Raw genomic sequence first — 27,297 nt, 5'->3', positions numbered from 1 at the left:
AAAGACATGGGGGGAACAGAGGGTTAAATACACGACAAGTAATGAGGGAATGTAAACCAGGTGTGTGGGAAAACAAGACAAAACAAATGGAAAATGAAAGGTGGATCGGCGATGGCTAGAAGACCGGTGACGTCGACCCCCGAATGCTGCCCGAACAAGGAGAGGAACCGAATTCGGCGGAAGTCGTGACATATTGTGTGTAGATGGGTGAAATTTGTATTTATTTAATCAGTCTAACAGAATTTGGAATACAGTCATGGGGTATAAATACTTTCTAAAGGTACTGTATGTGTAGGATATGTTGTAGTTTTTAAATCGCCATTCTAGCATACATGACACACACACATCTTTCTGTCAACGTGCTTTTATTTGGTTTCTATGCAAAGTATATGATTAAATGTTTCCTTAAGCCTGCAGCTAGTTACTTGAAATAAGACACAATCATGCCAAAACAATTTTAATTCAAAGACTAAAGATAGCCAATGTAACACTAGCTTCCTTAGCAGACAAATTGACATTAACAGCTCAAGTTTTCAAGTGAGGCTGTGTTTACATCGTAGAAAAGAAACAGGCCATTGGCTGCCTTCATCACGAGGGGTATGTATGGGAGTTCTGATTGGTTCCAAGTTTAGCAGTTTGGCAAATTTGCCTGAGCTGACAGTGTTGAAATATACTTTTTATGAGAAAATGTTCAAGAATTGAAGCTGCTAACAAATGTTAATCATCAAAAGAATGTATTACTGTCATATACAAAAAATCTGCTCCTCCCTTGATGGGGATTGTTCAGCTTCACGTTTTTCGGCTTTTGGCACACCACCTAATTAGCCTAAAGGACCCATAAGTTCTGCCATATTGGATTTTTCATATCTTCAAATCATCTCATGAGCCCAACATTTGATTTTGACTTGAAATGCAGAATGCATAAAAATCATTCCTGTCTTTACTAATTATGAAAATATCTAAGCAATATGTCAAAGGATGAAAGTTAATGGCAATTATGTGGTGCTGTAATAAGCATTCTAAGGCTCAGCTTCACCACTCCGTTTGACATACAACCATGAAACTTGGTAAATAAGTGCTTCTCATAGTAAGGAACAGAGTTGCCTCAAGGACCCATGAATTCCGGCATAGTGGATTTTCCGCCATCTTAAATTTTTCATGTGTCTTCTTCTCATCAACCGTAAAATACGATTGACTCGAAACTCAGAATGTATGTTCATCATGCCAGTCTTTACTAAGTTTGAAAAAGCTAAGTGGTACAAATTGGCCCATAGGTGATTCTGTAATAAGCATTCAAAGTCTAAGGCCCCACACCCGTTCGACATACAACCACGAAAGTGTATATACATTTTTCTAATCATAAGGAACACATTTTCCTACGTACTAGAGATAGACATGATTAACATTCATTCTGAGTTTGGAGTCCATCAAACCGTTTTGATAAATCCAAAATGGCGGAAAATTCTATTGCGGATCCGCCATATTGAATATTCTGCCATTTAAGATTTATCAAAATATACATTGATTGGATGGACTCAACTCAGAATGTATGTTAATCATGTCTATCTCTAGTATGTTTAAGAAAAGCTAAGCAATATGTCAAGATCAGAGAAAATGTAATCTTTGTGAAAAAATTATTTGCATACTCAATTAAACCCTAAACCCACTTTTCGCTCTATCAACTTAACTTGCACAGTGTTTTCAATTGTTACATGTACACGAGGGATGAGGTATAATTCTTCCATGCTTCAAGCCTGCTCATAAGCCAGAACTCCTTTCATTGCTGCTTGCAGCTACACTACATGACCAAAAGTATGTGGACACCTACTCATCGAACATCTCATTCCAAAATCAGGGGCATTTTGAGTTGGTCCCCCCCTTTGCTGCTCTAACAGCATTCACTCTTCTGGAAAGGCTTTCCACTAGATGTTGGAACATTGCTGCGGGGACTTGCTTCAATTCAGCCATGAGCATTAGTAAGGTCGGGCACTGATGATGGGCGATTAGGCCTGGCTAGCAGTTGGGGTTCCAATTCATCCCAAAGGTGTTCGATGGGGTTGAGGTCAGGGCTCTGTGGAGGCCAGTCAAGTTCTTCCACACAGATACAACACATTATTTCTGTATGGACCTCGCTTTATGCACGGGGGTATTGTCATGCTGAAACAGGAAAGGGCCTACCCTAAACTGTTGCCACAAAGGTGGAAGCACAGAATCGTCTAGAACATGATATAGCATTAAGATTTTCCTTCACTGGAACTAAGGGGCTTAAGGAACCATGAAAAACATTATTCCTCCTCCACCAAACTTTACTGTTGGCACTACGCATTCAGGCAGATAGCGTTCTTTTGGCATCCCAGATTCGTCCGTCGGACTGCCAGATGGTGAAGCGTGATTCATCACTCCAAATGTTGCCAGTGCTCCAGCATCCAATGGCGGTGAGCTTTACACCACTCCAGCCGACGCTTGGCATGGTGATCTTAGGCTTGTGTGCGGCTGCTCTGCCACGGAAACACATTTCATGAAGCTCCCAACGAACAGTTCTTGTGCTGAAGTTGCATCCAGAAGCAGTTTGGAATTCGGTAGTGAGTGTTGCAACCAATGACAGACTATTGGTATGCGCTACACGCTTCAGCACTCGGCGGTCCCATTCTGTGAGATTGTGTGTGGCCTACCACTTTGCGGCTGAGCCATTGTTGTTCCTAGATGTTTCCAATTCACAATAACAGCACTTACAGTTAACGGGGCAGCTTAGCAGGGCAGAAATTTGACAAACTGACTTGTTGGAAATGTGGCATCCTATGACGGTGCCACTTTGAAAGTCACTGTGCTCTTCAGTTCTTCCATTCTACTGCCAATGTTTGTTTATGGAAATTACATGGCTGTGTGCTCGATTTTATACACCTGTGTGGCTGAAATATCCGAATTCACTAATTTGAAGGGGTGTCCACATATACTTTTGTATATATAGTGTATATTTCTGTTGTAATGTTCTCATCTATGTTATAAATATACACTCACCGGCCAGTTTATTAGGTACACCACCTCGTCCACAAAAATGTATCGCTCCTGCAGATTGTCAGGTGGCCGTGGCTTGCTATATAAAGCAGGCAGACAGGCATAAAGTTACTGTTTGATTAAACATTAGAATGGGCAAAACGAGTGATCTAAGCGACTGAGCAAGGTATGATCAAAGTTGCCAGGCGTGCCAGATCCAGAAACGGCTGCTCTCCTGGGCTTTTCACGCGCGGCAGAGTCTAGGGTTTATCGAGAATGGTGCACAAACAGACATAACTGCGCAGTATAACAGTGGTGTACTGTTTTCATGGATGGGCTCTTTCAGCAGATGACCACACCGGATTCCACTCCTATCAGTGGCAGCTCCAGTGGGCACGCAATCACCAAAACTTGACAATTGAGGAGTCGTAAAATATTGCCTGGTCTGACAAATGCTGTTGCGTCATGCTGATGGCAGAGTCAGGATTTGGCGTAAGCAGCATGAGTCCATGGACCAATCCTGCCTGGTGTCAACGGTACAGGCTGGTGGCGGTGGTCTTGGCACACGTTAGGTCCCTTGATACCAATTCAGCAACAAACGTTTCCGACACCTTGTAATCCGAAGAATTCAGGCTGTTCTGGAGGCAAAGAGGGGGGTCTGACCCATTACGAGATGGGTGTACATAATAAACTGGTTATTCTATGTTCTAGTTTTATGTTCTAAGATGGTGAACAACAGACAGTGTTATCTGTAGGCTACTCACCGCTGCACATGTAGGCCTTCTCCATGCCCCAGATGTAGGAACCACACAGGTCACAGGACTGCATGATGTTCACCTGGTACGTACTGAACATGTGATCTAGAGGGCTGTTGGGCTTGAAACAGTATAACACACATCAGATAGGGAGAATGACAGGCAACTGTTAGAATAATTTGTATGTGTTAGAATAATGACTTAAGTGTTCCACTCTGAAATTGTAGGACTGGGTGAAATGTTTGATAATTAGGAGAAGATAAAACCAGGATGTGGGTATATCTGTTAGTATTGTAATACTATGATGTTATATTCTTTAGTAGGGCTGTAAACAGAGTGAAGTTGTAGAGTACATAATAGAAAATCATTAGAGGGTTTCAAACCAAGAGGGTCCCAACGGGGGAGGGGAGGTGAAAGCCTTGAAGAACGTGATAACTTTTATGGTTCTTTGTGGTTAGGGGAAAAGTACTGGTTGTTCGAGAAAGGAGTGGTCTAAAGATAGGAATGTGTGTGTGTATTATAAAAGGACTGAGTCTTCATTTTTTACTTTAGATCCCTCATGAATAAAGATCTTTGAACCTTTTTTATAAAATCTGAGACTTTGCCCAATTATTAGTGAACCCAGGGTCTTACAAACCTAGGGGAACTGGTTAAAGATTAAATGCATGACTGGAATTGAAAATTCCCTTAACAGCAACCTGGGACCTTACTTATCAAAGTTGCGTGCGACAAAAAAAATACTAAACCTTCTGTGCGCCAGTTTCCCCACAAAGGTTGGAATTTATCCATTTTGAACTTGACAGGAAAGTGTGCATATCTCCACGCAAATCTCAGACCTTGTGTACGAACAACTTCTAATGGTTGATCAACTGTATTGGAAGCAAATATTGTTCTTTGGGGGAAATGGTGGTGTTTGATGCACAGGAATTATAATAATGGTAGGCTAATAAAAAACATTACAACGTAGCCCTAATGATAAAAGATGAATTTTCCGTTGGTAAGATAATCGCATAGCAGCATGTCGCCTAATATATTTATTTTACTTTTATTATATGCTGCGTGTTCGGAAAATATTCAGACACCTTGACTTTTTCCACATTTTGTTACGTTACAGCCTTATTTTAAAATGGTATAAATATAATACACACACGCGAAAACAGGTTTTTAGAAATTTGAGCTATTTATTTAAAAAAAGATACATATTTACATAACTACTCAGACCCTTTGCTATGAGACTTGAAATTGAGCTCAGGTGCATCCTGTTTCCATTGGTCATCCTTGAGATGTTTCTACAACTTGATTCGTGTCCACCTGTGGTAAATTCAATTGATTGGACATGATTTGGAAAAGCACACACCTGTCTATATAAGGTCCCATAGTTGACATTGTATGTCAGAGCAAAAACCAAGCCATGAGGTCGAAGGAATTGTCCGTAGAGCTCCGAGATAGGATTGTGTCGAGGCACAGATCTGGGGAAGGGTAACAACACATTTCTGGAGCATTGAAGGTCTCCAAGAACACAGTGGCCTCCATCATTCTTAAATGGATGAAGTTTGGAACCACCAAGACTCTTCCTAGAGCTGGCTGACCAGCCAGTCACTCTGACAGAGCTCCAGAGTTCCTCTGCAGAGGTGGGAGAACCTTCCAGAAGGACAACCATCTCTGCAGCACTCAACCAATCAGCCCTTTATGGTAGGGTGGCCAGACTGAAACTACTCACTCCTCAGTAAAAGGCACATGACAGCCCGCTTGGAGTTGCCAAAAGGCACCTAAAGGACTCTCTGACCATGAGAAACAAGATTTTCTGATCTGATAAAACCAAGTTGAACTCTATGGCTTGAATGCCAAGTGTCACATCTGAAGGAAACCTGGCACCATCCCTACGGTGAAGCATGGTGGTGGCAGCATCATGCCGTGGGGATGTTTTTTAGTGGCATGACTGGGAGACTAGTCAGGATTGAGGGAAAGATGAATGGAGCAAAGTACAGAGATCCTTAATGAAAACCTGCTCCAGAGCGCTCAGGACCCCAGACTGGGGCGAAGGTTCACCTTCCAACAGGACAACGACCCTAAACACACAGCCAAGACAAAGCAGTAGTGGCTTCGGGACAATGTCCAGCCAGAGCCCAGACTTGAACCCGATCGAACATCTCTGAAGAGACCTGAAAAAAGCTGTGCAGCGACGCTCCTCATCCAACCTGACAGAGCTTGAGAGGATCTGCAGAGAAGAATGGGAGAAACTCCCCAAATACAGCTGTGCCAAGCTTGCAGCGTCATACCCAAGAACACTTGAGGCTGTGATCGCTGCCAAAGGTGCTTCAACAAAGTACCGAGTAAAAGGTCTAAATACTTATGTAAATGTGATATTTCAGTAAAAAATAAAAAAGAAGGCTAAACTTTCTAAACCTGTTTTTGCTTCATCATTATGGGGTATTGTGCGTAGATTGAGGGGGGGGGGGAAACAATTTAATACAAGGCTGTAACGTAATAAAATGTGGAAACGGTCATGGGGTCTGAACACTTTCCGAATGCACTGTAGGCCTAAATCATACTCATATTGCAGGGCATGTCTCTCCTTTTCTGACATGATTGGTTTATTCCCGCTACACCACAAATATTAGGCTAACATTTATCCATCACTCATTCAATAGCCAACCAATGCTTGAAAGTAAATAGACTGTTAGCAGTATGGGTAGGCTACAGTATTGCTGTGCGATAGGAGGGTGACATAATAGCCTATTTAATCTCAGAGCCTATACTAAGGCAGGATATTGAAACACAATCATGTATTGATAAACAAAATATTGAACAATTCGTATTTTTCATGGAAGTGTGGGCTGTAGGCAGCATTTACTTTTAAATTGTTCAATAGACAATCAATCTTACAGAATGCACAGCCAGTGTTTGGCACCCGCTATAGGCAGCATGCTTTTTTATTTAAGTCACTGTAAAAGATGTGTGAAATGTGATCAAATTTGCCATTGCTCTTTCTTTTAAACTGTCATGTCACAGTTCCAACATCTCCAAATCATACAGAAAATGAGGGAGTTTTTGTTACCATTTAAGGTGAATGGAGGGAGTTTCAGGCGGGTTGTAAACGCTTGTTCAAGAGCGTAGAAATCAATGTTGGAAAAAGTACTCAATTGTCATAATTGAGTAAAAGTAAAGATACCTTAATAGAAAATGACTCAAGTAAAAGTCACCCAGTAAAATACTACTTAAGTAAAAGTCTAAAAGTATTTTGTTTTACATTTACTTATGATACTTAAGTATATTTTAGCAATGAAATATACTGAAGTATCAAAAGTAAAAGGATAAATCCTTTCAAATTCCTTATAGTAAGCAAACCAGATGGCACAATTTTCTTTTTTCAATTTATGGCTATCTAGGGGCACACTCCAACACTCAGACACCATTTACAAAAAGGGAAAATGTATGGGGTAAAAGGTAAATAATTTTCTTAAGGAATGTAGTGAAGTAAGTTGTCAAAAATATAAAAAGTAAAGTACAGATATCATAAGTACTTAAGTAACACTTTAAAGTATTTTTACTCCACTGCTAGAAATATAGTATGGCTCTGATTTATCAATGAAAATGTGTATATGTTGCGTGTGACAGTTTGATAAATCCCAATCATTTGTTGTGCATGCAAATCCTAGAATCTCCACATACGCCAGAATTTAGTGAGAAATCCATGCATTGTTAACAAATGAGGACTCTGGACCATTAATCTGGGTTTACTTTAGAGTGCTATTCAGAGGTTATTATCATACAATTTAACTTACACATTTGCTCTTTTTCCCTCTCATCTTTGTCTTTTTCATGGTCTGCAACACATTGAAAAGTAGACATGGAACAACTGCACTTCTTAAAATTACATACACAGCTCTTAAACTTTCAAAAGTGTATTCTGCTCACAAACAATGTAAAACAACTGTTGCGAGTGTGTGTGCGTGCATGTGTATGTCTTTGTGTGTGTGTAATGTGCGTTTGTCTGACTCTATTCAGAATTACCTTGACCGGCCCAGCCTCCGCTCGTTTGATCTCTCCCCGTATGAAGCCATCCAGGACGGACTGGAACAGGTTGACCACCGACTGGACCTCAGTCTGCTGCTTGGCTTCGGCAAGACTGGACACCCGGTTCTGGTAGCCCTTCATCAAGCCCTTGTAGCTGATGTGGGGCTTCTGTTTGGAGAGGACACATGGGAGAGGAGGACAGGGTTAATGAAGAGTGTGGGGGTGATTTGATGTACAGTATAGCATATCCCAAATCTTTACATCCGTCTCGGGCAGTGAATGCCAATCTATTTTAAAACCAGTTTCAAGACACCCTTTCGAACTTGGTTAATTACCCCCATGCATAGTTCCTTATCAAAATACCTAGAGCTCCATAAAACCATCTCTGTGTTCAAGGTGCCCAGATCAGTCCGGTGGATATACTTGTATACTCACCGAGACGGAGTACATGCCCTTGATGGTCTCTCTGAACTGCATGGTGGCTGTGAGGAAGATGCTCTCTGTCGCTGACAGCTCCTTCGCCCTTGTACGCAGCTCATTTACCTGGAGAGATGGTGGGTGTGAAGTTACATGGATTTTTTTTACATAAAAAAAAATAATCTTTATTTAACTAAGTCAGTTAAGAACAAATTCTTATTTATGGATCTCTACATGTATCATTATCTATCATTCAAAATGGCCCTGACTACACGTTCAGATTCTCTGACCAGAACTGGTAAGTCGGTATGTTATAAAGACGCACTGCAAGAACATGCAAGTAACCAAGCATGTGAAGGAAAAAGTTAGTGCACTAACTCTATAGACGCCTACGGCGCCATGTCTCAGAGTTATTAGTACACATGTGAGTGTGTCAATGAGTGAGTGAGAAAGATGGGGAATGTATGACAGGGCGATCTTAGTCAGTCAATAACTGCTCTTGAAAAACTCTGAAGACTAAAACACATCCTAATAAACCAATAGGCATATATACAATACTAAGATATTCCTGGTTTGTTCCTTTGTATTTACAAAACTCAGATTTTTTATAAAACAATATGCAGTTGCAATAGGGCTAACTCCTAAGCCTGATGTGAATACCAGGTGAGTGAGAGACACGTGAGTGCAAGACAGGTATCCCACCTGGTTCCCCAGGAACTCGTCCAGGTTTCGGAGCTCGTTGGTGTTGGTGATCTCCCGTTCCAGAGAAGCATTCCACTTCTCTGAAACTCTCGAGGCTGGGCTGATCCTGATGGTGGGGTTATGAGGCTGCCCGCTGCCCTCGCTCGACAAGGGGTAGGAGTATGGAGAGATGGCTGTAGGTAAGGGAAGGATGTGTGTGTGTGCTTTTAGATAGAGGGGACATGTGGTTGACATTATACCATTGACCACTAGATGGTAGTAAAGAGACACGATTTGAAAGGCACTAAAAAATGTATCAGTCATAGGGCTCTATTTTAACAAACCTAATGCAATGTTAAATCTAAATGGTAACGCTACAAGTCCAGGGGTGTGTCAGAAATAAAACATGTTGCCATCACAGTCTTCCCCCACGAGGGGGCAGTACAAAAAAATAAAAAATAAAATGCATGAAATGGTATGAAATGTATGCATTCACTACTGTAAGTCACTTTGGATAAGAGCGTCTGCTAAATGACTAAAATGTAAATGTAATTATCGGTGCACGAAAGGGCTGGGTTTTGATGAATAAACAAGGTGTGTCGAGGCTTGGCCCCTCACCGGCCAATCAGAACGTGCTCCATGGCAAAATATGTGGTTGTTTCAGATTGTGTGTTTACAATCTTTTATGTATTGCCTTGGAATCAACTCTAATTTCAATGTAAGTCCGTTATAGTTTGTTAAATGGCTTTCAGAAACTAAATGTAGACCTATCCCCTCTTTGCTAAATAGGTTAACTTGAACCCATTTGCAGACCATATTGTTCTAAGTAACTGTGTCTTCAATAGCATTCACACTGAAACAGGGTCTAGGCTTACTGTATATTTCATTATGGCTGAGCATGGACATGCCAAACATGGTCAATAAGCAAGATTAAATTAATTATTGTTACGGCCTAAAAATAACTAATTCTAATCAAAACAACAACTTGTTTTAAATAGGCTATGTCACACTTACAGGCACCATCATTTCTCCCCGTGGGCATATAATATTAAAAACAACACACTATGGAGGGTTATTACGCACATCCAAAATGGACCTGCATGGCTAAAATAATGTGGGACTGCCTACAATGCATAGATAAAAAGGTTAATTTCAGCTCACTGTTTTATTCCTCTCAAACGTGATATTTTAATAAAGCTTTGGTGATTAAGATTTACTTCCAAGTGGTCTCAGGAGTTAAACCCTTTATCAACAGTCTTGACTACTTCCAGATTATATTGGGCAGACAAAAACAACCTTAATTGAGAGGAGGGGATGCTATGCTTGGTTTTTTATCAAATAAACCGAAAATGGGGAAAAAACATTTTAGCCATTTAGCAGACGCTCTTATCCAGAGCGACTTACAGTAGTGAATGCATACATTTCATACCATACATTTTTTTCTGTGCTGTCCCCCCGTGGGAATCGAACCCACAACCCTGGCGTTGCAAACACCATGCGTTGCAAACACCATGCTCTACCAACTGAGCTACAGGGAAGGCTAAATTGCATACTAATGTGCGTTTGACACTAGCGCCACCTTAACGCCAGCCTAAAATAGAGCCCTAAAGCTGGAAGGCACAGTGAGCAGTTTACTGTAGGGGGCAGGACTACAGTACCTCCTTTTTCAGATTGTGTATTCTCATTAGTCCGCTTCCCGTACTCAGGTGGCTGAGAGTCTCTATTGGGCCATTTCTTCATAAACTTACTGAAAAAGCCAAGCCTGTGGAACACAAAAGGATAACATTTAACCATGACAAAGAACATAGTGTCATCTCCATTCAAAATACAGGAAATAACTAAAAAACAAATCAATTATGGTTTACAGCCTCCTTACAGCCTCCCGCCTTTACCTCTCAGGTGTGGTCGGCTGGGATTGGCTGTAGTCTTTGATGATTGAGCTCTCATTGGTACTCCTGGCTGGGAGGCTGAACCTTCCAACATCTGTGGTAATATCTGAAGATTTCTGAAACTGAGGGAAAACAATTAGGGAACATCTAAGATTGTATGACATGAGACAACAACCATGCTGGGGGCAAATCAGATACATAATTATTAACCAGTAACATGTGGGGAATGATGGTGCCTAGAAAGTAAGAAAGTATTGAGAACAGATGTCATGCCATTTCCCCAGTGTCTGTAGGTGTAGTACTAGCGCAAAACTCCCATGCCCAGCCACACCAGTTAGTTCGTTAGTTCCAATGATGTGTATAAACCCTAGATGACTGTAGGGAGGGATATTTTGAAGCCAGTGCGCAGCCATTTTTGTGCAGACATTTTTCCTCCATTGTAAAAAATATTTTAGAAGTTATAGAATGTCTACATTCGTTTTTGAGAGTCCTTAGTTGCTACATACATTTTTGGACTTATAAATGAATGATAAACCCACTGATTCTTTATGTTTTTTTTGTTGTTGAAGAATATACCTTATAAATACCTCCTTGAGCTTAGATCAACTGTCATACCCCCCTTTTTTTTTACTTCAATGTTTGTAAACAAGTTAAATGTAAACAAACACTGTACATCCTCAAAACATGGTTAAAAAAATAATTACCCTCCGCCTTTTTACCAAAACAAAGGCCGGGTGGCCGCTAAGTTATTGTTTTAGCTGCGGATTTCTAGCTTTAAAGCATTCTTTAAAATTATATTATGTGAAATGAACAGAAAAATAAACAAAAAATATATTTCAACATTTTCCTTAAAGTATCATTTTTAGAGAGTACTAATGCTACTGTCCCCAATTCAACAAAGAAATACTTAAATACAGGTATTTTGTCCTTGAAACATTTGATTGAAATACTGTAGAATTCCATTCATTCCTATGGAGGACTGCTCCTTCTGAGGAGTACCAATATGGAGGCCAATGGCTTCAAAGCCGCTCATTGGCCAACACATAGCATAATCAATCAAGGGTTTATATACATCATTGGTTAGTACCCATTCCCCAGCAGGAACGCCTGTCTGCCTGCAGCCGCCACACCCATAGCCAAGTTCAGTCTCTCCCCCTTCCTGCTCCCTGAATAGCGCTCTCTTACAAGAATCTCCCACCATGGACGTCAAAGGAATGGACTGAGGTAAAGGAATATGGTGGAAACTCCCTCTTAACCCATGTTTACACCTTCAGCAGCATCATGAGCCTAGCCAATTGAGGGCAGCAATGAACATCACAGACTAAAATATTAGTTATCATTGTGTATCTTGATTGGCACAAACCTGTGTGCTATATGAGAGGCTATAGTTTGTAGAACACAACAATTATTATCTCTCTCTACCGAGAGGGAATACACACAAGGACAACTGGGGAACTAGTCCCATTACTACTCACATAACATTGAACTTGTATCACTGGGATGTGAACTGTACGTGGTTTTGATGGTGTTGCCTAAACATTGTGACAAAAAATGTCAGAAACAAGCTGCAGCAACCAGAGAGCCATCCAGCCACTGTGTTTAGGTGGCAGAGGATGGTTCATGGTTGTGACTAGCTCTGTTTTCTGGGTCTTTCCCTGGCCTGAAGAAGAGAAGCCAGTATATAGAACCCGCAGAACACTGTAGAACATTGCAGACCCATCCAGCCAGGGACTGTGAGACGAGCGGAGATGAGACCCTGTCTTAACATACACAAAGCCTGCAGTGCATGCACAGCAAGAGTCAGTCAGCGTGCAGTGCCAGTGCCAGGACCCGTAGTAGTTTTCCATAGTCAGGCCGGTTGATACCTGGACCTCAGGTTTGCGTGGATGGATGTTGACCTCTGACTGGTTGGACTGGCCCATGCCACTGACCCCTGGTGAGGGGCTCATGGGGGGGAGGGGAAAGCTCCAAAACTCGCTCTCCTGGGAACCCTTAAGGTTAAACATCAGTCCGCTGCGGGCGTAGGCTAACCGCCGCTTGTGATTGGGCCGCTTGCGGGATCGCACCCTGACCTATGGTGGCCAGGAAAGGTAAAGAGGCACTGGTGAGTTGAGGGACTGAGAGACCCCTCACTGTGTTCAGTAGGAGCAAAATTGGAAAAATACATTTTGAAACAGGTGGTAGCATTTAGAATTTTCTTAAGAGTTAGAAAGTGGCTATCAGAAGATTTACAATGTAAGTTTACTTTTAATCCGACTATTTCAAGACATGGCATATGAGGGTGCAGTGGGTTGGACCATTCTTTTGTTATCAATAATTTAGAAAAAAAACGTTACCTAATTGGAAATATTTAAAAAAATTTTACTTCATATGTTGGTGGTGCTGGAGATGATAAATATGAAGTAGACATTTTTTTAAATTTCCCTTTAAAAACTGGAAATCACATGATCATTAAGACAGTGGATGAATCAAACGCATTATTATTTAAGTATTGAAAAAATGTTGGCTACAGATAAAATAGAACAATTGGCATAAAGTATAACATGCCCTAGAAATATCCAAATGATAAACAACATTTTTTTTTTTTAATTGAGAACAAACAAGATGGGTATGGATACTGTGGGAACATGTAGGTTTGGGCAAGTATGATATCATTCATGTTTGTAATCTTTATTCGTCTTTATGTCAAAAGTTGGAAAGTTTGGGAAGTCCCAGCCAACATCATGTCTAGTTTAGTGGTTCCATCTGTGAAATGTTAAGTCGTCGAATGTCTTAATAACCTCTTACATCTAGACGTTCCGCTAGCGGAACACCTGCTCCAATATCCAATGATGGGCGTGGCGTGAAATACAAAGTCCTCAAAAATACAAAAACTTCAATTTTTCAAACATATGACTATTTCACAGCATTTTAAAGACAAGACTCTCCTTTATCTAACCACACTGTCCGATTTCAAAAAGGCTTTACAGCGAAAGCAAAACATTAGATTATGTCAGCAGAGTACCAAGCCAGAAATAATCAGACACCCATTTTTCAAGCTAGCATATAATGTCACAAAAACCCAGAAGACAGCTAAATGCAGCACTAACCTTTGATGATCTTCATCAGATGACAATCCTAGGACATTATGTTATACAATACATGCATGTTTTGTTCAATCAAGTTCATATTTATATCAAAAAACAGCTTTTTACATTAGCATGTGACGTTCAGAACTAGCATTCCCACCGAACACTTCCGGTGAATTTACTAAATTACTCACGATAAACGTTCACAAAAAACATAACAATTATTTTAAGAATTATAGATACAGAACTCCTTTATGCAATCGTGGTGTCCGATTTTAAAATAGCTTTTCGGTGAAAGCACATTTTGCAATATTCTGAGTAGATAGCCCGGCTAGCTATTTTGACACCCACCAAGTTTGGTACTCACCAAACTCAGATTTACTATAAGAAAAATTGGATTACCTTTGCTGTTCTTCGTCAGAATGCACTCCCAGGACTTCTACTTCATCACCCAATGTTGTTTTGGTTCCAAATAATGCATAGTTATATCCAAATAGCGGCGTTTTGTTGTGCGTTCAAGACACTATCCGAAGGGTAAAGAAGTGTGACGCGCCCGGTGCGTTTCGTGACAAAAAAATTCAAAATATTCCATTACCGTACTTCAAAGCATGTCAAACGCTGTTTAAATTTTCTCGTAAAAAAGCGATAATATTCCGACCGGGAGTCGTTGTTTTCGTTCAAAGAGAGAGAAAGTAAGATGGACTCTTCTCGTGCACGCGCACACCAGTCTCATTGTTCTCAGATCGACCACTATCCAAATGCGCTACTGTTTTTCAGCCAAGGCCTGCAAAGTCATCATTCAACGTTCTGGCACCTTCTGAGAGCCTATGGGAGCGTTAGAAAATGTCACGTTACAGCAGAGATCCCCTGTTTTGGATAGAGATGATCAAGAAGGCCAAGAAATGGTCAGAGAGGGCGCTTCCTGTTTGGAATCTTCTCAGGTTTTGGCCTGCCAAATGACTTCTGTTATACTCACAGACACCATTCAAACAGTTTTAGAAACTTTGGAGTGTTTTCTATCCAAAGCTAATAATTATATGCATATTCTAGTTTCTGGGCAGGAGTAATAATCAGATTAAATCGGGTACGTTTTTTATCCGGCCGGGAAAATACTGTCTGATTATTTCTGGCTTGGTACTCTGCTGACATAATCTAATGTTTTGCTTTCGCTGTAAAGCCTTTTTGAAATCGGACAGTGTGGTTAGATAAAGGAGAGTCTTGTCTTTAAAATGCTGTGAAATAGTCATATGTTTGAAAAATTGAAGTTTTTGTATTTTTGAGGAATTTGTCATTCGCGCCACGCCTATCATTGGATATTGGAGCAGGTGTTCCGCTAGCGGAACGTCAAGATGTAAGAGGTTAAAAAGGTCAGATCTTTTCAAAACTTCAAAGAAAAGCTCACACACACACACACACACACACACACACACACACACACACAGGGGGGGCACAGGCGGGCAGAACACGGCCGCATGGCACCCCGGCTGGCCGAGCACGAGTGCCCCGCGCCGGCTCGCTAGGCGAGCGCAGCGACCGTGAAAAAAAGAAGGCCCAAAATGAAGCCTGGCCCTAAATTTCAGGTGCTTTTGGGTGACAGCGGGAGAACCGTTAGGGTTAGAAGCACAATTCGACCTCAGGAACGTTCCATTTGACCCTTGGGTCTTGACTTGATGTGCATTTGCAATATGAAAATGTACAGTGGAGCGCGCTCGCCATCTATTGGATTTTTGCTGTGTGACCATTTGAGTGGTATTGGACACCATGTATATGTTTCGTACAGTGACAATATGTTCCCATTCATTTTTGTACATTTCAGGGGGGTCTTCCCTTACATTCATTTAGGTTGGAATCATTAAAACTCGTTTTTCAACCACTCCACAATATCTTGTTAACAAACTATAGTTTTGGCAAGTCGGTTAGGACATCTACTTTGTGCATGACACAAGTAATTTCTCCAACAATATCACAATTCCCGTGGATCAGAAGTTCACAAGTTTACACGAGTCCTATATCGACATAACCTGAAAGGCCACTCAGCAAGGAAGATGCCACTGCTCCAAAACCGCCATTAAAAAAGCCAGACTACAGTTTGCAACTGCACATGGGGACATAGATCGTACTTTTTGGAGAAATGTCCTCTGGTCTAATGAAACAAAAAATAGAACAGTTTAGCCATAATGACCATCTTTATGTTTGGAGGAAAAAGCGGGAGGCTTGCAAGCCAAAGAACACCATCAAAACCGTGAAGCACGGGGGGTGGCTGCATCAGGTTGTGGGGGTGCTTAGCTGCAGGAGGGACTGGTGCACTTCACAAAGTAGATGGCATCATGAGGAAGGAAACGTATGTGAATATATTGAAGCAACATCTCAAGACGTCAGTCAGGAAGTTAAAGCTTGGTCGAAAATGGGTCTTCCAAATGGTCAATAACCCCAAGCATACTTCCAAAGTTGTGGCAAAATAGCTTAAGGACAACAAAGTCAAGGTATTGGAGTGGCCATCACAAAGCCCTGCCCTCAAGCCTATAGAAAATCTGTGGGCAGAACTGAAAAAGCGTGTGCGAGCAAGGAGGCCAACAAACCTAACTCAGTTACACCAGCTCTGTCAGGAGGAATGGGCCAACATTCACCCATCTTATTGTGGGAAGCTTGTGGAAGGCTACCTGAAACGTTTGACCCAAGTTTAACAATTTAAAGGCAATGCTACCAAATACTAATTGAGTGTATGTAAACTTCTGACCCACTGGGAATGTGATGAAAGAAATAAAAGCTGAAATAAATCATTCTCACTACTATTATTTTGACATTTAGCATTCTTAAAATAAAGTGGTGATCTTAACTGACCTAAGACAGGGAATTTTTACTATGATTAAATGTCAGGAATTGTGAAAAACTGAGTTTAAATGTATTTGGCTAAGGTGTATGTAAACTTCCGACTTCAACTGTATCTGTGTGTGTGATAGGTAATGAGGCAATAGCGTAATAGAATAATATTAATGACAGTCCCATACAGTATGAGACCAGTACCTCAGTGACAGAGGGAGAGCTGTGATACGTAATGGTGTAGTAGTGTAAAAGTAATAATTACATTATGAGAGAAGAATACCTCAGTAGTATATACCTACAGTGTATGAAGGAACAATAGTAGAGTAGTAGTACCTCAGTAATGGAGGAAGAGCTGTCTGAGCCTGACCCTGAGGAGCTGAGCTTGGACACGTTGTCCAGCGAGATAGACTTTCCTCGGTTCCTGAGTTAAGAGATAGAAATATGTAAACTGTAAACACTGTTAGAATTCAAGACATTGCTATAAGATATTGATGAAAAATAAATGAGAGAATGGGGAAAGAAACAACTGATGTATATCTACCTAGTGATCCAAGATCATACTGAGGGGACATTGAAGGGTCTTAACAGGTATGGTTGAGAGAAACACTAAGACATGACCTAACCAGTGATATAGAGGTAAGAAAATAGGTGGGTAAACGATGTTCGCGGTGAGTAAAGTAACGCTCCCTATACCTTCAATGCCTTTTTCCGCAAAATGTGAGTCAACACCGGTGCATAAATGGTGTTTACTCTCCACTTCACCACTGGACATAACATTATGATAACATCACATAATAATATGTCATACAGCAGCAACCCCTCCATGCGTTTATCCCTGGGCCGCTGGATCTCAGGGCTGGAGTCTTCCGGATGTCCTCCCTCCCTCCTGCTCTTCCACCTCTTTGCATGCTCCTTGATATCCTGCAAGTGGGAGTAGCGCTCCAGGGTGCCTGTGTGAGGGGACAGGCTGGTGAGCGCCCCCTCTCCATCCCTGTTAAAAAACATAATATGGATTGGATTTACAGTACCAGTCAAAAGTTGACACCTACTCATTCAAGGATTTTTCTTTCTTTTTGCAATTTTCTACATCGTAGAATAATATTGAAGACATCAAAACTATGGAATAATACATATGGAATCATGTAGTAACCCCATTTTTTTTTTAAACAAATCAAAATATATTTGAGATTCTTCAAAGTAGCCACCCTTTGCCTTGACAGCTTTGCACACTCTTGAATGAGTAGGTGTCCGAACGTTTGCATGGTACCGTACATGGTGCTTTTCCACCTAACAAAACACTTTACACTGAATAATAACAGATTTATACAATATTTTTCAGCAGGTGCTAAAACACTTAATTTGCATTGAGGTGGGTGGGAGACTGGGCGCTCACTTCATCCACTACCAATATGTAGAGAGCAACCACCTGGGGGATGCCACTGCCACCTAATCTGCCACTGCAGACATCAGCTATCACAGTGGATAGGTCAGAGGTGAAGGATGGGGTGAGCGGGAGAGAGGTGAGGGATGGGAGAGAATTGTACCTGCCAGCCTTGGGGTCCAGGGGGAGGGAGAGAGGTCTGTGGAAAGGAGGTGGAGAGCCTCTACCCTCTCTCTTCTCCAATTCTGTGTTCCCCTGGGTAGCCTCCTGTCTGTTAACCTCTGGGCCTGGTTGGAAGCTCCTATTGCGGCTTGGTTCCAAACTGTGCTGCCTCTTCAGTTCCTTCCTCTCCAGGCTTCTCTGGTGCTGGGTCTGGCGCTTGGGCGGTAGCTTGGGAGAGGGCTGGGTCTGGTGCTTGGGCTGCAGCTTGGGCTGGGGCTTGGAAGGGAGCTGGGGAGGCATGGGCTTCTCTACCTCAGCCTTTGAGCTAGAAGTAGGGTCAGATTCAGGGCCCTGAAGTTCAAAGTTCTATAACTTTATTGTACATTTTTAGGATATAAAAAGATGAGTCTTAGTACCTGTTTCGACCTTGTTTGTTCCTGATCAGTGTTTGCATCTTCTTGATGCTGTTCCTCTTTCTGAGGTAGTCTGTCCTCTTCTGAGAGCCTCGCCACGCTGCCTGGATCACTGTGGCCGCACGGCATCTGGTGTCCGCCCGGAACGCACGCCAACATCGCTATAGGAGAAGATGAGATCAACTTTATTATCCCTGAGGGGAAATTTGGCTAGGACACAGTAGCCGCACCGCTGTAAAAATACATTCATCTTACCCTACCACACAGGGGCTTTTTATACAGTGCTCCCTGAAAATTATATTACAAGCGCTGGGATAGGTCTTGTACACATTGTTGTGATTTTAAGCAATAGTTACCAGTGTGATCATGGTTTCTGCCATATAGGTACAAACCTGTATTCTGATGGCGGCGTCTTTCTTGTAGAGGAAGTGGCTCCTGCTGAGACAGGCCCTGAACCAGCGCTGCAGGATGATGATGTGACGCATCACTTCCTTGTTCAGGGTGTCCTGGAGATGCTGCTTCACCCTATCCTTCAGGAACACCTGGGAGAAAAAGGACATTTAGATGGGACTACATGTTTAATATAAAGTCAAATTATGCTTTTAGTTGTTTAAGCAAGAATTACTAAATCACTTTTCAGCTTTTCTATAGAGGCTATAATGGCTATAATGTAAAGTGTTACCTTGGTTTTCCCAATCTGGTATGTGCTCCGTCCTAGGCCCATCTTCTGCAGCAGGTTAGCTATGTCCTCTGGTGCTGTGGTGGCTTCTTTAGGCAGCAACACTTTGAACTGCTCTAGGAACTCTGTGAAGGTGAACTTGGCGTTGTAGCCAGACTTCTGGATGCGTACCGTCTCCAACATGCCTGTGTACCTCAGCTGCTGTTGCACCAGAGCATTGTCAAACAGCATCTCCTTCTGCAAGGAACACAAAGAGTTGCATCACTGAATGCATTAAACAGAGAAATTCTGTCATCAATACTGACTTAAGCGTCTGCTAAATCAGGGGTTTACAAACCGTTCCTCGGAACGTTCCATATATTTGAACTATTCCAGAGCTAGCTAACCTGATTCAACTTGTCAAGTAATCATCAAGCCATTGACTAGATGAATCAAGTGTGCTAGTTTAGGGATACAAAATTGTGATGTCTGGGGGTCCCGGAGGAAATTTGAAAACCACTGTGCTAAATTGACAAAATGCAAATAAATTTAAGGGTTGGGGTTAATTCAGGAAGTACACTAAAATTCAAATTCAAATTCTCTTCAATGCTTTTCAATTAGAAAAATTCTGAATTGGAATTTGGTTTACTTTCTTAATTTATATGGAATTGACCCCAACCCTGGTAAATACTGTATCGTCCTAGGTATTCCCTTACGGAAAAACCACATGAATTTCACGTGATCACATGTGAAGTGTTCCAAAAACATGTTTTCACATGTGAAATTTCACGTGAAATGATGTGACCTTTTCTTTAAGGGATAGACATAGACAATCTTTATACAGTACATGTAATCCTACCTTCTCAGCATTGGAACGGATACAGCGGATGAAGAAAGGCTCTGCTTTCCCCACAGTCTCCAGCAGCTTATTGAGAGACGCCTGCAGAATAACATTACAATATATTACACCAGTTAGCTGAGGTAATGCTGTTTACAGCTCCCATTAGTGATCTTTAATGGAGTTTTAATGACATACACACAATGCTAAGACAAGCTCATTGTTCTGGTCAGCTCTCAGTGGGAGGAGGCTGGTGTGCATGCGGCCTGTGTGTGTGCATGCGGCCTGCGTGTGTGCATGCGGCCTGCGTGTGTGCATGCGGCCTGCGTGTGTGCATGCGGCCTGCGTGTGTGTTGGGAAAGCAGACCTGGAACTGAGCGCTGATGCTGGGTGGTTTCTTCCTCTGATGTGGGTGGAGCAGAGAGCGGGAGGCGCGGTCATGGAGCGTCAGGCCTACGATGTGCTTCAGGGACCGAGAGTTCATCAGATTCTGTAGGACGTACCACATCAATCAATCAATCATCATCACACATTGTTACACAACTACAATGACACAGTATTGTAATATGATTATACATAGGGCCAGGAGACTGTCCTGTCTATGTGAACTGTAAAGACAGTACAGAAGTAACATAAACCAATAAAAAGACCCAAGAAATCACTTCTTTGATAATGGCAACTACTAATACATTACCGTAGGAATGAGCTGCTTGTGCTTGCTGGCCTTGCTCTTCCTATGGGGAGAAAAGACAAGAGAGATGGTGGTGACCTGGATTTTACAGGCAAGATGGGTGACAATTATCTATTAATGGCCAATGATAGAGTTGGCTACAGCAGGCTAGCTTTCAGCATAGTTTCTTGTTGATAATGTGCAGTATGTAACACCCCATCAACAACCTGGCTCCTGCTTTTTCCCTCCAGTCCACTTACTTCTTTTTCTCGTAGTTGGCAAAGATGTCCTCGAACACCTCCAGAGGATTGTCATCGGACCGATCGAACGAGAAGTCCAGTAGGGAGCTGTGGCTGGAGAAAAATGTTAGTTGAATCGGATGACGCAATCTCTATTGTACTCCACACTGTCTTTTCCCACCTGGACAAAAGGAACACCTACGTGAGATTGCTGTTCACGTTCAACACCATAGTGTCCTCCAAACTCATCACTAAGCTGCTAAGAACCCTGGGACTGAACACATCCCTCTGAAAATGGATCCTGACGGGCCACCCCAGGTGGTGAGGGTAGGCAACAACACATCCGTCACGCTGACCCTCAACATGGGGGCTCCCTCAGGGGTGCGTGCTCAGTCCCCTCCTGTACTTCCTGTACACCCACGACTGCGGCCACGCACAACTCCAACACCATCATTAAGTTTGCTGACGACACGAGTGGTAGGCTTGATCACTGACAACGATGAGACAGCCTATAGGAAGTAGGTCAGAGACCTGGCAGTGTGGTGCCAGGACAACATCCTTTCCCTCAACGTGGGGAGGACCAAGGAGCTCATCGTGGACTACAAGAAACAAAGGGCCGAACATGCCCCACTCACATCGACGGGGCTGTAGAGGAGCAGTTCGAGAGCTTCAATTCCTCGGTGTCCACATCAATCAGAACCTATCATGGTCCAAACACACCAGCACAGTCGTGAAGGAGCCTGAAAAGATTTGTCATGAGCCGTCAGATCCTCAAAAGGTTCTACAGCTGCACCATTGAAAGCATCTTGACTGGCTGCATCACCGCTTTCTATGGCAAGTGCTCATCATACGACCGCAAGACGCTACAGAGGGTAGCATGTACAACCCAGTACATCACTGGGGCCAAACTCCCTGCCATCCAGGACCTCTATATCAGGCGGTGTCAGAGGAAGCCCCCAAAAATTGTGAAAGACTCCAGCCACCGAAGTCATAGACTGTTCTCTCTGCTACCACATGGCAAGCGGTACAGGAATGCCAAGTCTGGGACCAAAAGGCTCCTGAACAGCTTCTACCCCCAAGCCATAAGACTGTTAAACCGGTAATCAAATGGCTACCCAGACTGTATACATTGACCCCCTTAATTATTTATTTCTACACTGACACTCCCACACACATGAAGACACACACTGTCAAGCCCACACCTGTTGTATTTGGCACATCTGACCAACAAACTTTGATTTGATGCGTTTGGCTGGAACAAAAACCTGCCCCTACATCATCCCGGGACTAAGGCCTCCTGTCTCTTCTCTTTAGATGACGGTGAAACATGCTCAACTATAACGTTGCAACTGTAACGAGTGGCAGCATAGTCTCTCTCCTCTTACCTGGACAGTCTCTGCAGAGCCGAGCTCGGTCTCCTCTTCAGTTCCCCTATAGACCGACGGGAGGTGCATTTCACCAGACCTGTAGAGTAAACAGGCCTTGCCATGTTAGTCATCTTATCATCATCGTCGCCACCAAAGTGTAGCAAGTCATATCTCAAGAGACTCATAACCTGACCAGAAAAGAAACTAAACTCTTGACCAATTACAGTTATATGCTAATAAAAAGGACACCGTTTTCTTTTGCCCAGCCAGTTCATGTAAACGTGAAATACCCTGATTGGACAGGTCTAGGAGAGAGGGTATCTAAAGTGAAGCCTACCTGGGATTGCCCGGCGGCTTCCAGCCTCTTTGAAGGCCGCTATGATGCGTATGGTGGCCCGGAGGATGCCCCATCGGAACACTGCCACCGGGTCTGACCCAATCAGCTGACGCATGAATGCCCGCTCGCTGCTACGTAGCAATGCCACGATGTCTGGACGCATGTGATCCGTGTTCTTCTTCCGGAAATCCTGATCATGATAAGGAGAGGAGGGGAAGAGGAGAGGTAGAGAGAGGGAATGAGAGGAGATGACGAGGGAGAGGGGTTGAGAAGGGAGAGAGACACAGGGATGTAGAGAGGAAGAGGAGAGGTATGGAGGAAGGAGGAGAGGAAGGAGATGGAGAGGGAGAGGGACACAAGGAGAGGAGGAAGACAGGATAAAGAAAGGGTTGGAAGGAGGACAGTTAGCTGTGTGATGTCCTTTTGACTGACAGTGTAGACTAATAGGTTGCTCCCCTTGCCCTTTCTCTACCTTGATCTGGTATTTGACCTTCCCAGCGAAGTGTTGGATGACGAAGGCTGGTAACATCACTGTGGTGGGGACGAAGTACGGGTTGTCTTGATGCTGCTGTTTGAACTTGTCCAGCAGAGTGTCATCCGTGGCCTGGGGGAGACTAAGGACACAAAGACTGGGTTAGGTAAAAGCAATAGAGGAAGCCAACCAGTAAGCTTCTTTTCACGTCCACTTCCTCTAAATCAGTGGTGATAAAGGTATAAGACAAGAAGTAACTACAGACTACTGAGATACAGCCCTTGCAGACAGGGCCAAGAGATTTTCCTGACCCTGTGACCTGACTAGAAACACTCTGGGCCCTAGTTTTAGGTTCAAACTCTTGGCCCTCCCAGACTTACTTGCTCTCCTCATCCAGTAGGTGGAAAAGCCCAGTGGGTTTCTGGCTGATCAGATGGATACAGCCCAGGTTGTCCGTGTAGTCTATGGTACTCCAGCTGATCCCCTCTGCCTGGTACTCCTTCTGGAATAGATGGATGGACGGATGGATGCGTGAATAGATGGGTGGATGAATGAATAAATGACTTTATTGATTCCCAATTAGAGATGATTTAACTTCACATGAAGGTACCCTTTTATGGGGTGAAGGGTTTATAATGCATTCAGTTGTGCAACTGACTACTTATCCCCCTTTCCCTTATAGAGCTCACCTGCTCCAGCTTGAAGATGTGCTGGTTGAAGTAATACTGTAGTTTCTCGTTGGCGTAGTTGATGCAGAACTGTTCAAAGCTATTCGTCTGGAAATCCTCAAAACCAAATATATCCAGGATACCTATGGACAAACACTAAAAATAATGTTAATATAAATATTTTTTTCCTGCTTACTTAACGGGCCCTTCCCAACAATGCAGAGAAAGAAAATAGAGAAAATAGAAAAGTTAAATGTGTAATAATAAAAGTAAAACTAATACTTTCTAAAGCTGCGTTGAAAGGTTGTCAAACAAATGTAGGGGCAGCACTTTTTACTGGAAGTGAAAGTTACAGATTGTGGCTTTAAAGCTGCAGTGAAAGGGTTAGGTTAGGGTTAGTACAGTGACAAGCTGTCTCTGGGTTAGGGTCAGTACAGTGAATGGTTGTCTTACAGAGACGGCCTCCTCCATGTCTCGTCTGTTGAGCAGAGCGTGGTTTATGTGCAGGACAATCCAGTCAAACAGAGAGCTGTACAGAGACTTGGCCATGGAGTCCCGTGCTGTCACAGCCTAGGAAGCACAATAACAAGACAATGATTGTCACAGCCTGGGTAGGACAATAACAAGACGACAATAGTTACAGCCTTGGTAGGACAACAAGACAACAGTAGTCACTGCCTGGGTAGGACAATGACAAGACGACAGTAGTCACAGCCTGGGTAGGACAATGACAAGACAACAGTAGTCACAGCCTGGGTAGGACAATGACAAGACAACAATCGTTATGGCCTATAGGAAAACAGCAAGAAACACCACAAAAAAGGGCTGCAAAGCTAACAAGAGCCATATAAGTCCACAATACCAGGGCACCAATTTTTTTCTGACCACATGTGACATGACAAGGAAAATATCCAGGTCCTGGCTATAACTACATTCTGGAGTTTTCCCTTATGTCATGTGAGGAAGAAAAAGGAAAATAAATGTAACAGGTGTTAGAACCCCTACTTCTTTGAGAGTGTAGTGTAACACTAATTTGTCATTGGCTGTTGTTTGTTTCCTCTTGGTCAAAGCCTCCACAAGCAACTCCTGTTTGACCTATGAGAACAGAGCAGATTATCAGTTAACGCTGTGTACAGGTGTTCCTCTAAGCAGGTGAGACTAAAGATATTGATTGATTGAATGATTACACAATAAATATATTGACTGATTGATTGATTCCTCTACCTTGAGCAGGTCAGACAGGGTTGAGAGGACATCTGCTGGCCCCGCTTCCAGCCCCTGGCCGTCTTCTGATTGGGTGTATGTCACGTTGCCCAGATACAGGATGGCAGAGAGCATGGAAAATATCCTACACAGAAACGCACGATTATTATACAATACACCAGGATTACTGATCATATCATATCATAACTGGTCCCGTGTGGCTCAGTTGGTAGAGCATGGTGTTTGCAACGCCAGGGTTGTGGGTTCGTTTCCCACGGGGGGCCAGTATGAAAGAATTTCATAAAATAAAAATGTATGAAATGTATGCATCTGGATAAGAGCATCTGCTAAATTACTAAAATGTAAAAATGATATCCTGCACAAGAAAACATAGGGCACAATACACCTGGATAACAGTTTCACACACCATGAGTGCCTCTCACTGGCTAGTAGTATGAGTTATGGCATCATCCTTATTTCAAGGATAGAATACATATATACACGCATAATCGTTTACAAGCTACCATATAATTACGTTGAGAAACAGCCACAGTAGGCCACTAGGTGAGCAACTAAGTTCTACTGTTCCACCTGCCACACCCGTCAGGCCATGATCAGATGTCTGCTGCTGAAATGTTCCCTGCATTATTCTCCTGCTAGGACTGACAAGCTCTAACCTGCTGCGGAAATGGGAGAGAGCGGTGGAGTTCTTGTGGAGTTGCAGTGTTACATACAGACTGTTTTAGTTCCATCAGGTGTGACTGTGGCAGAAACTCTTCATGAAAAAGATAATATCAGGGATCATGACAGATGACAAGAGTATGGAACAGGTGACGTGAAGAGGAGAGGATAAGGTTTGAGATATCTCTATAAACTATAGTTTGTCTCCCTCTGTCTCCTACACTCTCTCTCGCCTCGCTCGCCTGAAGAGTTAACCCTAAAAGTATCCATACGTACTGTTTCTTAGTGGAGGGCAGGAATCCCACCATCTCCATGGCCTGACGAAGCCTCTCGAACTCATGTCTGAGATCCTCAGCGTCTTCTAAATGAAAGTACTCCTGAGCAGAGTGACAGAGAGTATTTTAATTTAATTTTTTAAATCTCAATACACTTAGACAGAAAAAATGAGAAAATAGAGAGACAATTGACAGAAAATAAAGACAAAATACGAAGACATGCTTTTAGCATCTGTATTGCTGGAGTACAGGCTTATGGACTTTAATGGGTTACAGAGTTAATGTTTGCAGTTAATTCATGGAGCTGTATCTAAAGATATTTTATTTGACAGTTATTTACATATGTAAGAGTACTTGTATTAAAATTCTTGTGATGGAGATTAAAAGAACTATGTACATATTTCTGTTGCATTGGATTACGCTATTGACGCAAGTACCAGAATGCCTTGCGTCAGAAATGAAGAAAAACAAGAACGCGCCAGTTATGTACAAGTGATTATCCTGGCTTTCGCTAGCAACTATCTTTTATTGTTTTGTAGAATCTAAAGTGATAAAATGTATTGTGAACAAGTATTATTACTAAAAACAAGCTTTCATCTCACAACCAAAGTCTCGAGTCATTAATTTGATAGTTATTCTATACACAGACAGGTATTACCCTGATGACAGATAGACGTGCACTAACACATCATAATGTAACAGTCAGAGCCACTTGATAGGGCAGTATTGACTAGAGATTAACTCTGTTTGACACTAACATGCTGACCACACCGCTCACATCGCGTGCAAGAGTGTTGCAAAATAAATGTACACATACACGTTATTCAATCATTGCACCCACACTGCTCACGCGCCTCAGCGAGCTCCTGCATGGCCAGGCGCTAAAATAGAAATAGGTTCTATTTGTGACACTCAACGCGCTGCAAGTCCGGCCTCTCCCATCTCCTAATTGGTGTGTAGGAGCATCTACCCACGTGGGTGATTGAAAGATGAACTGACATCCACACTCCAGTCGGTTGTAGTAATGCACCGAAAAGTTGGTTGCCAACCGTCCAAAGAAGTAAAAAAGAAGCCTGTGGAAGGAGGAGAGATGACGAGAAAGGAATTCGGTTTACCGTTTTATCTGTGGATTAATTGTAGGAGTAGAGGACCTTGTGCATTTCATTTAAAATAACAACCCAATGTTTATATCACAGGACAAATTAGCTAGCAACAGCAAGCTAGCTAGCTACATTGCCATGAATGTTTAATGCTTTTCGACCTGTCCCCACATTAATCATTGGTTCAGA

General features: G+C 42.6%; 1 protein-coding gene across 8 annotated transcripts in view; it reads right to left on the bottom strand.

Annotated features, from left to right (window-relative positions):
• The window catches only part of myo9b (myosin IXb), a 78,543-nt gene that overhangs the window by 16,411 nt on the left and 34,835 nt on the right, over nt 1–27,297 (bottom strand). For 7 of the 8 annotated variants that reach the window (XM_014191928.3, XM_014191924.3, XM_014191933.3 and 4 more), the window contains 27 exons: nt 26,010–26,110; nt 25,074–25,197; nt 24,855–24,944; nt 24,303–24,419; nt 23,871–24,005; nt 23,562–23,683; nt 23,182–23,323; nt 22,710–22,899; nt 22,391–22,469; nt 21,027–21,119; nt 20,791–20,830; nt 20,464–20,586; nt 20,118–20,198; nt 19,283–19,516; nt 18,993–19,142; nt 18,604–18,761; nt 18,189–18,512; nt 17,453–17,635; nt 16,978–17,065; nt 12,619–12,825; nt 10,757–10,875; nt 10,523–10,626; nt 8,886–9,058; nt 8,202–8,309; nt 7,764–7,934; nt 7,535–7,576; nt 3,759–3,870 (listed from right to left, as the gene is read on the bottom strand). In XM_014191928.3, the coding sequence (XP_014047403.1) occupies nt 3,759–3,870; nt 7,535–7,576; nt 7,764–7,934; nt 8,202–8,309; nt 8,886–9,058; nt 10,523–10,626; nt 10,757–10,875; nt 12,619–12,825; nt 16,978–17,065; nt 17,453–17,635; nt 18,189–18,512; nt 18,604–18,761; nt 18,993–19,142; nt 19,283–19,516; nt 20,118–20,198; nt 20,464–20,586; nt 20,791–20,830; nt 21,027–21,119; nt 22,391–22,469; nt 22,710–22,899; nt 23,182–23,323; nt 23,562–23,683; nt 23,871–24,005; nt 24,303–24,419; nt 24,855–24,944; nt 25,074–25,197; nt 26,010–26,110 (3,610 nt within the window). The remainder of the gene's footprint in view (nt 1–3,758; nt 3,871–7,534; nt 7,577–7,763; nt 7,935–8,201; nt 8,310–8,885; nt 9,059–10,522; nt 10,627–10,756; nt 10,876–12,618; nt 12,826–16,977; nt 17,066–17,452; nt 17,636–18,188; nt 18,513–18,603; nt 18,762–18,992; nt 19,143–19,282; nt 19,517–20,117; nt 20,199–20,463; nt 20,587–20,790; nt 20,831–21,026; nt 21,120–22,390; nt 22,470–22,709; nt 22,900–23,181; nt 23,324–23,561; nt 23,684–23,870; nt 24,006–24,302; nt 24,420–24,854; nt 24,945–25,073; nt 25,198–26,009; nt 26,111–27,297) is intronic. The other variant, XM_014191934.3, reaches the window with a different exon arrangement.

Source organism: Salmo salar, chromosome 03, assembly GCF_965601325.2.
Source record: "Salmo salar chromosome 03, fSalSal1, whole genome shotgun sequence".
Taxonomy (NCBI): Eukaryota; Metazoa; Chordata; class Actinopteri; order Salmoniformes; family Salmonidae; genus Salmo; species Salmo salar.
Note: the sequence above shows the minus strand (reverse complement) of the source record. Positions and strands in the feature narration are given on the sequence as shown.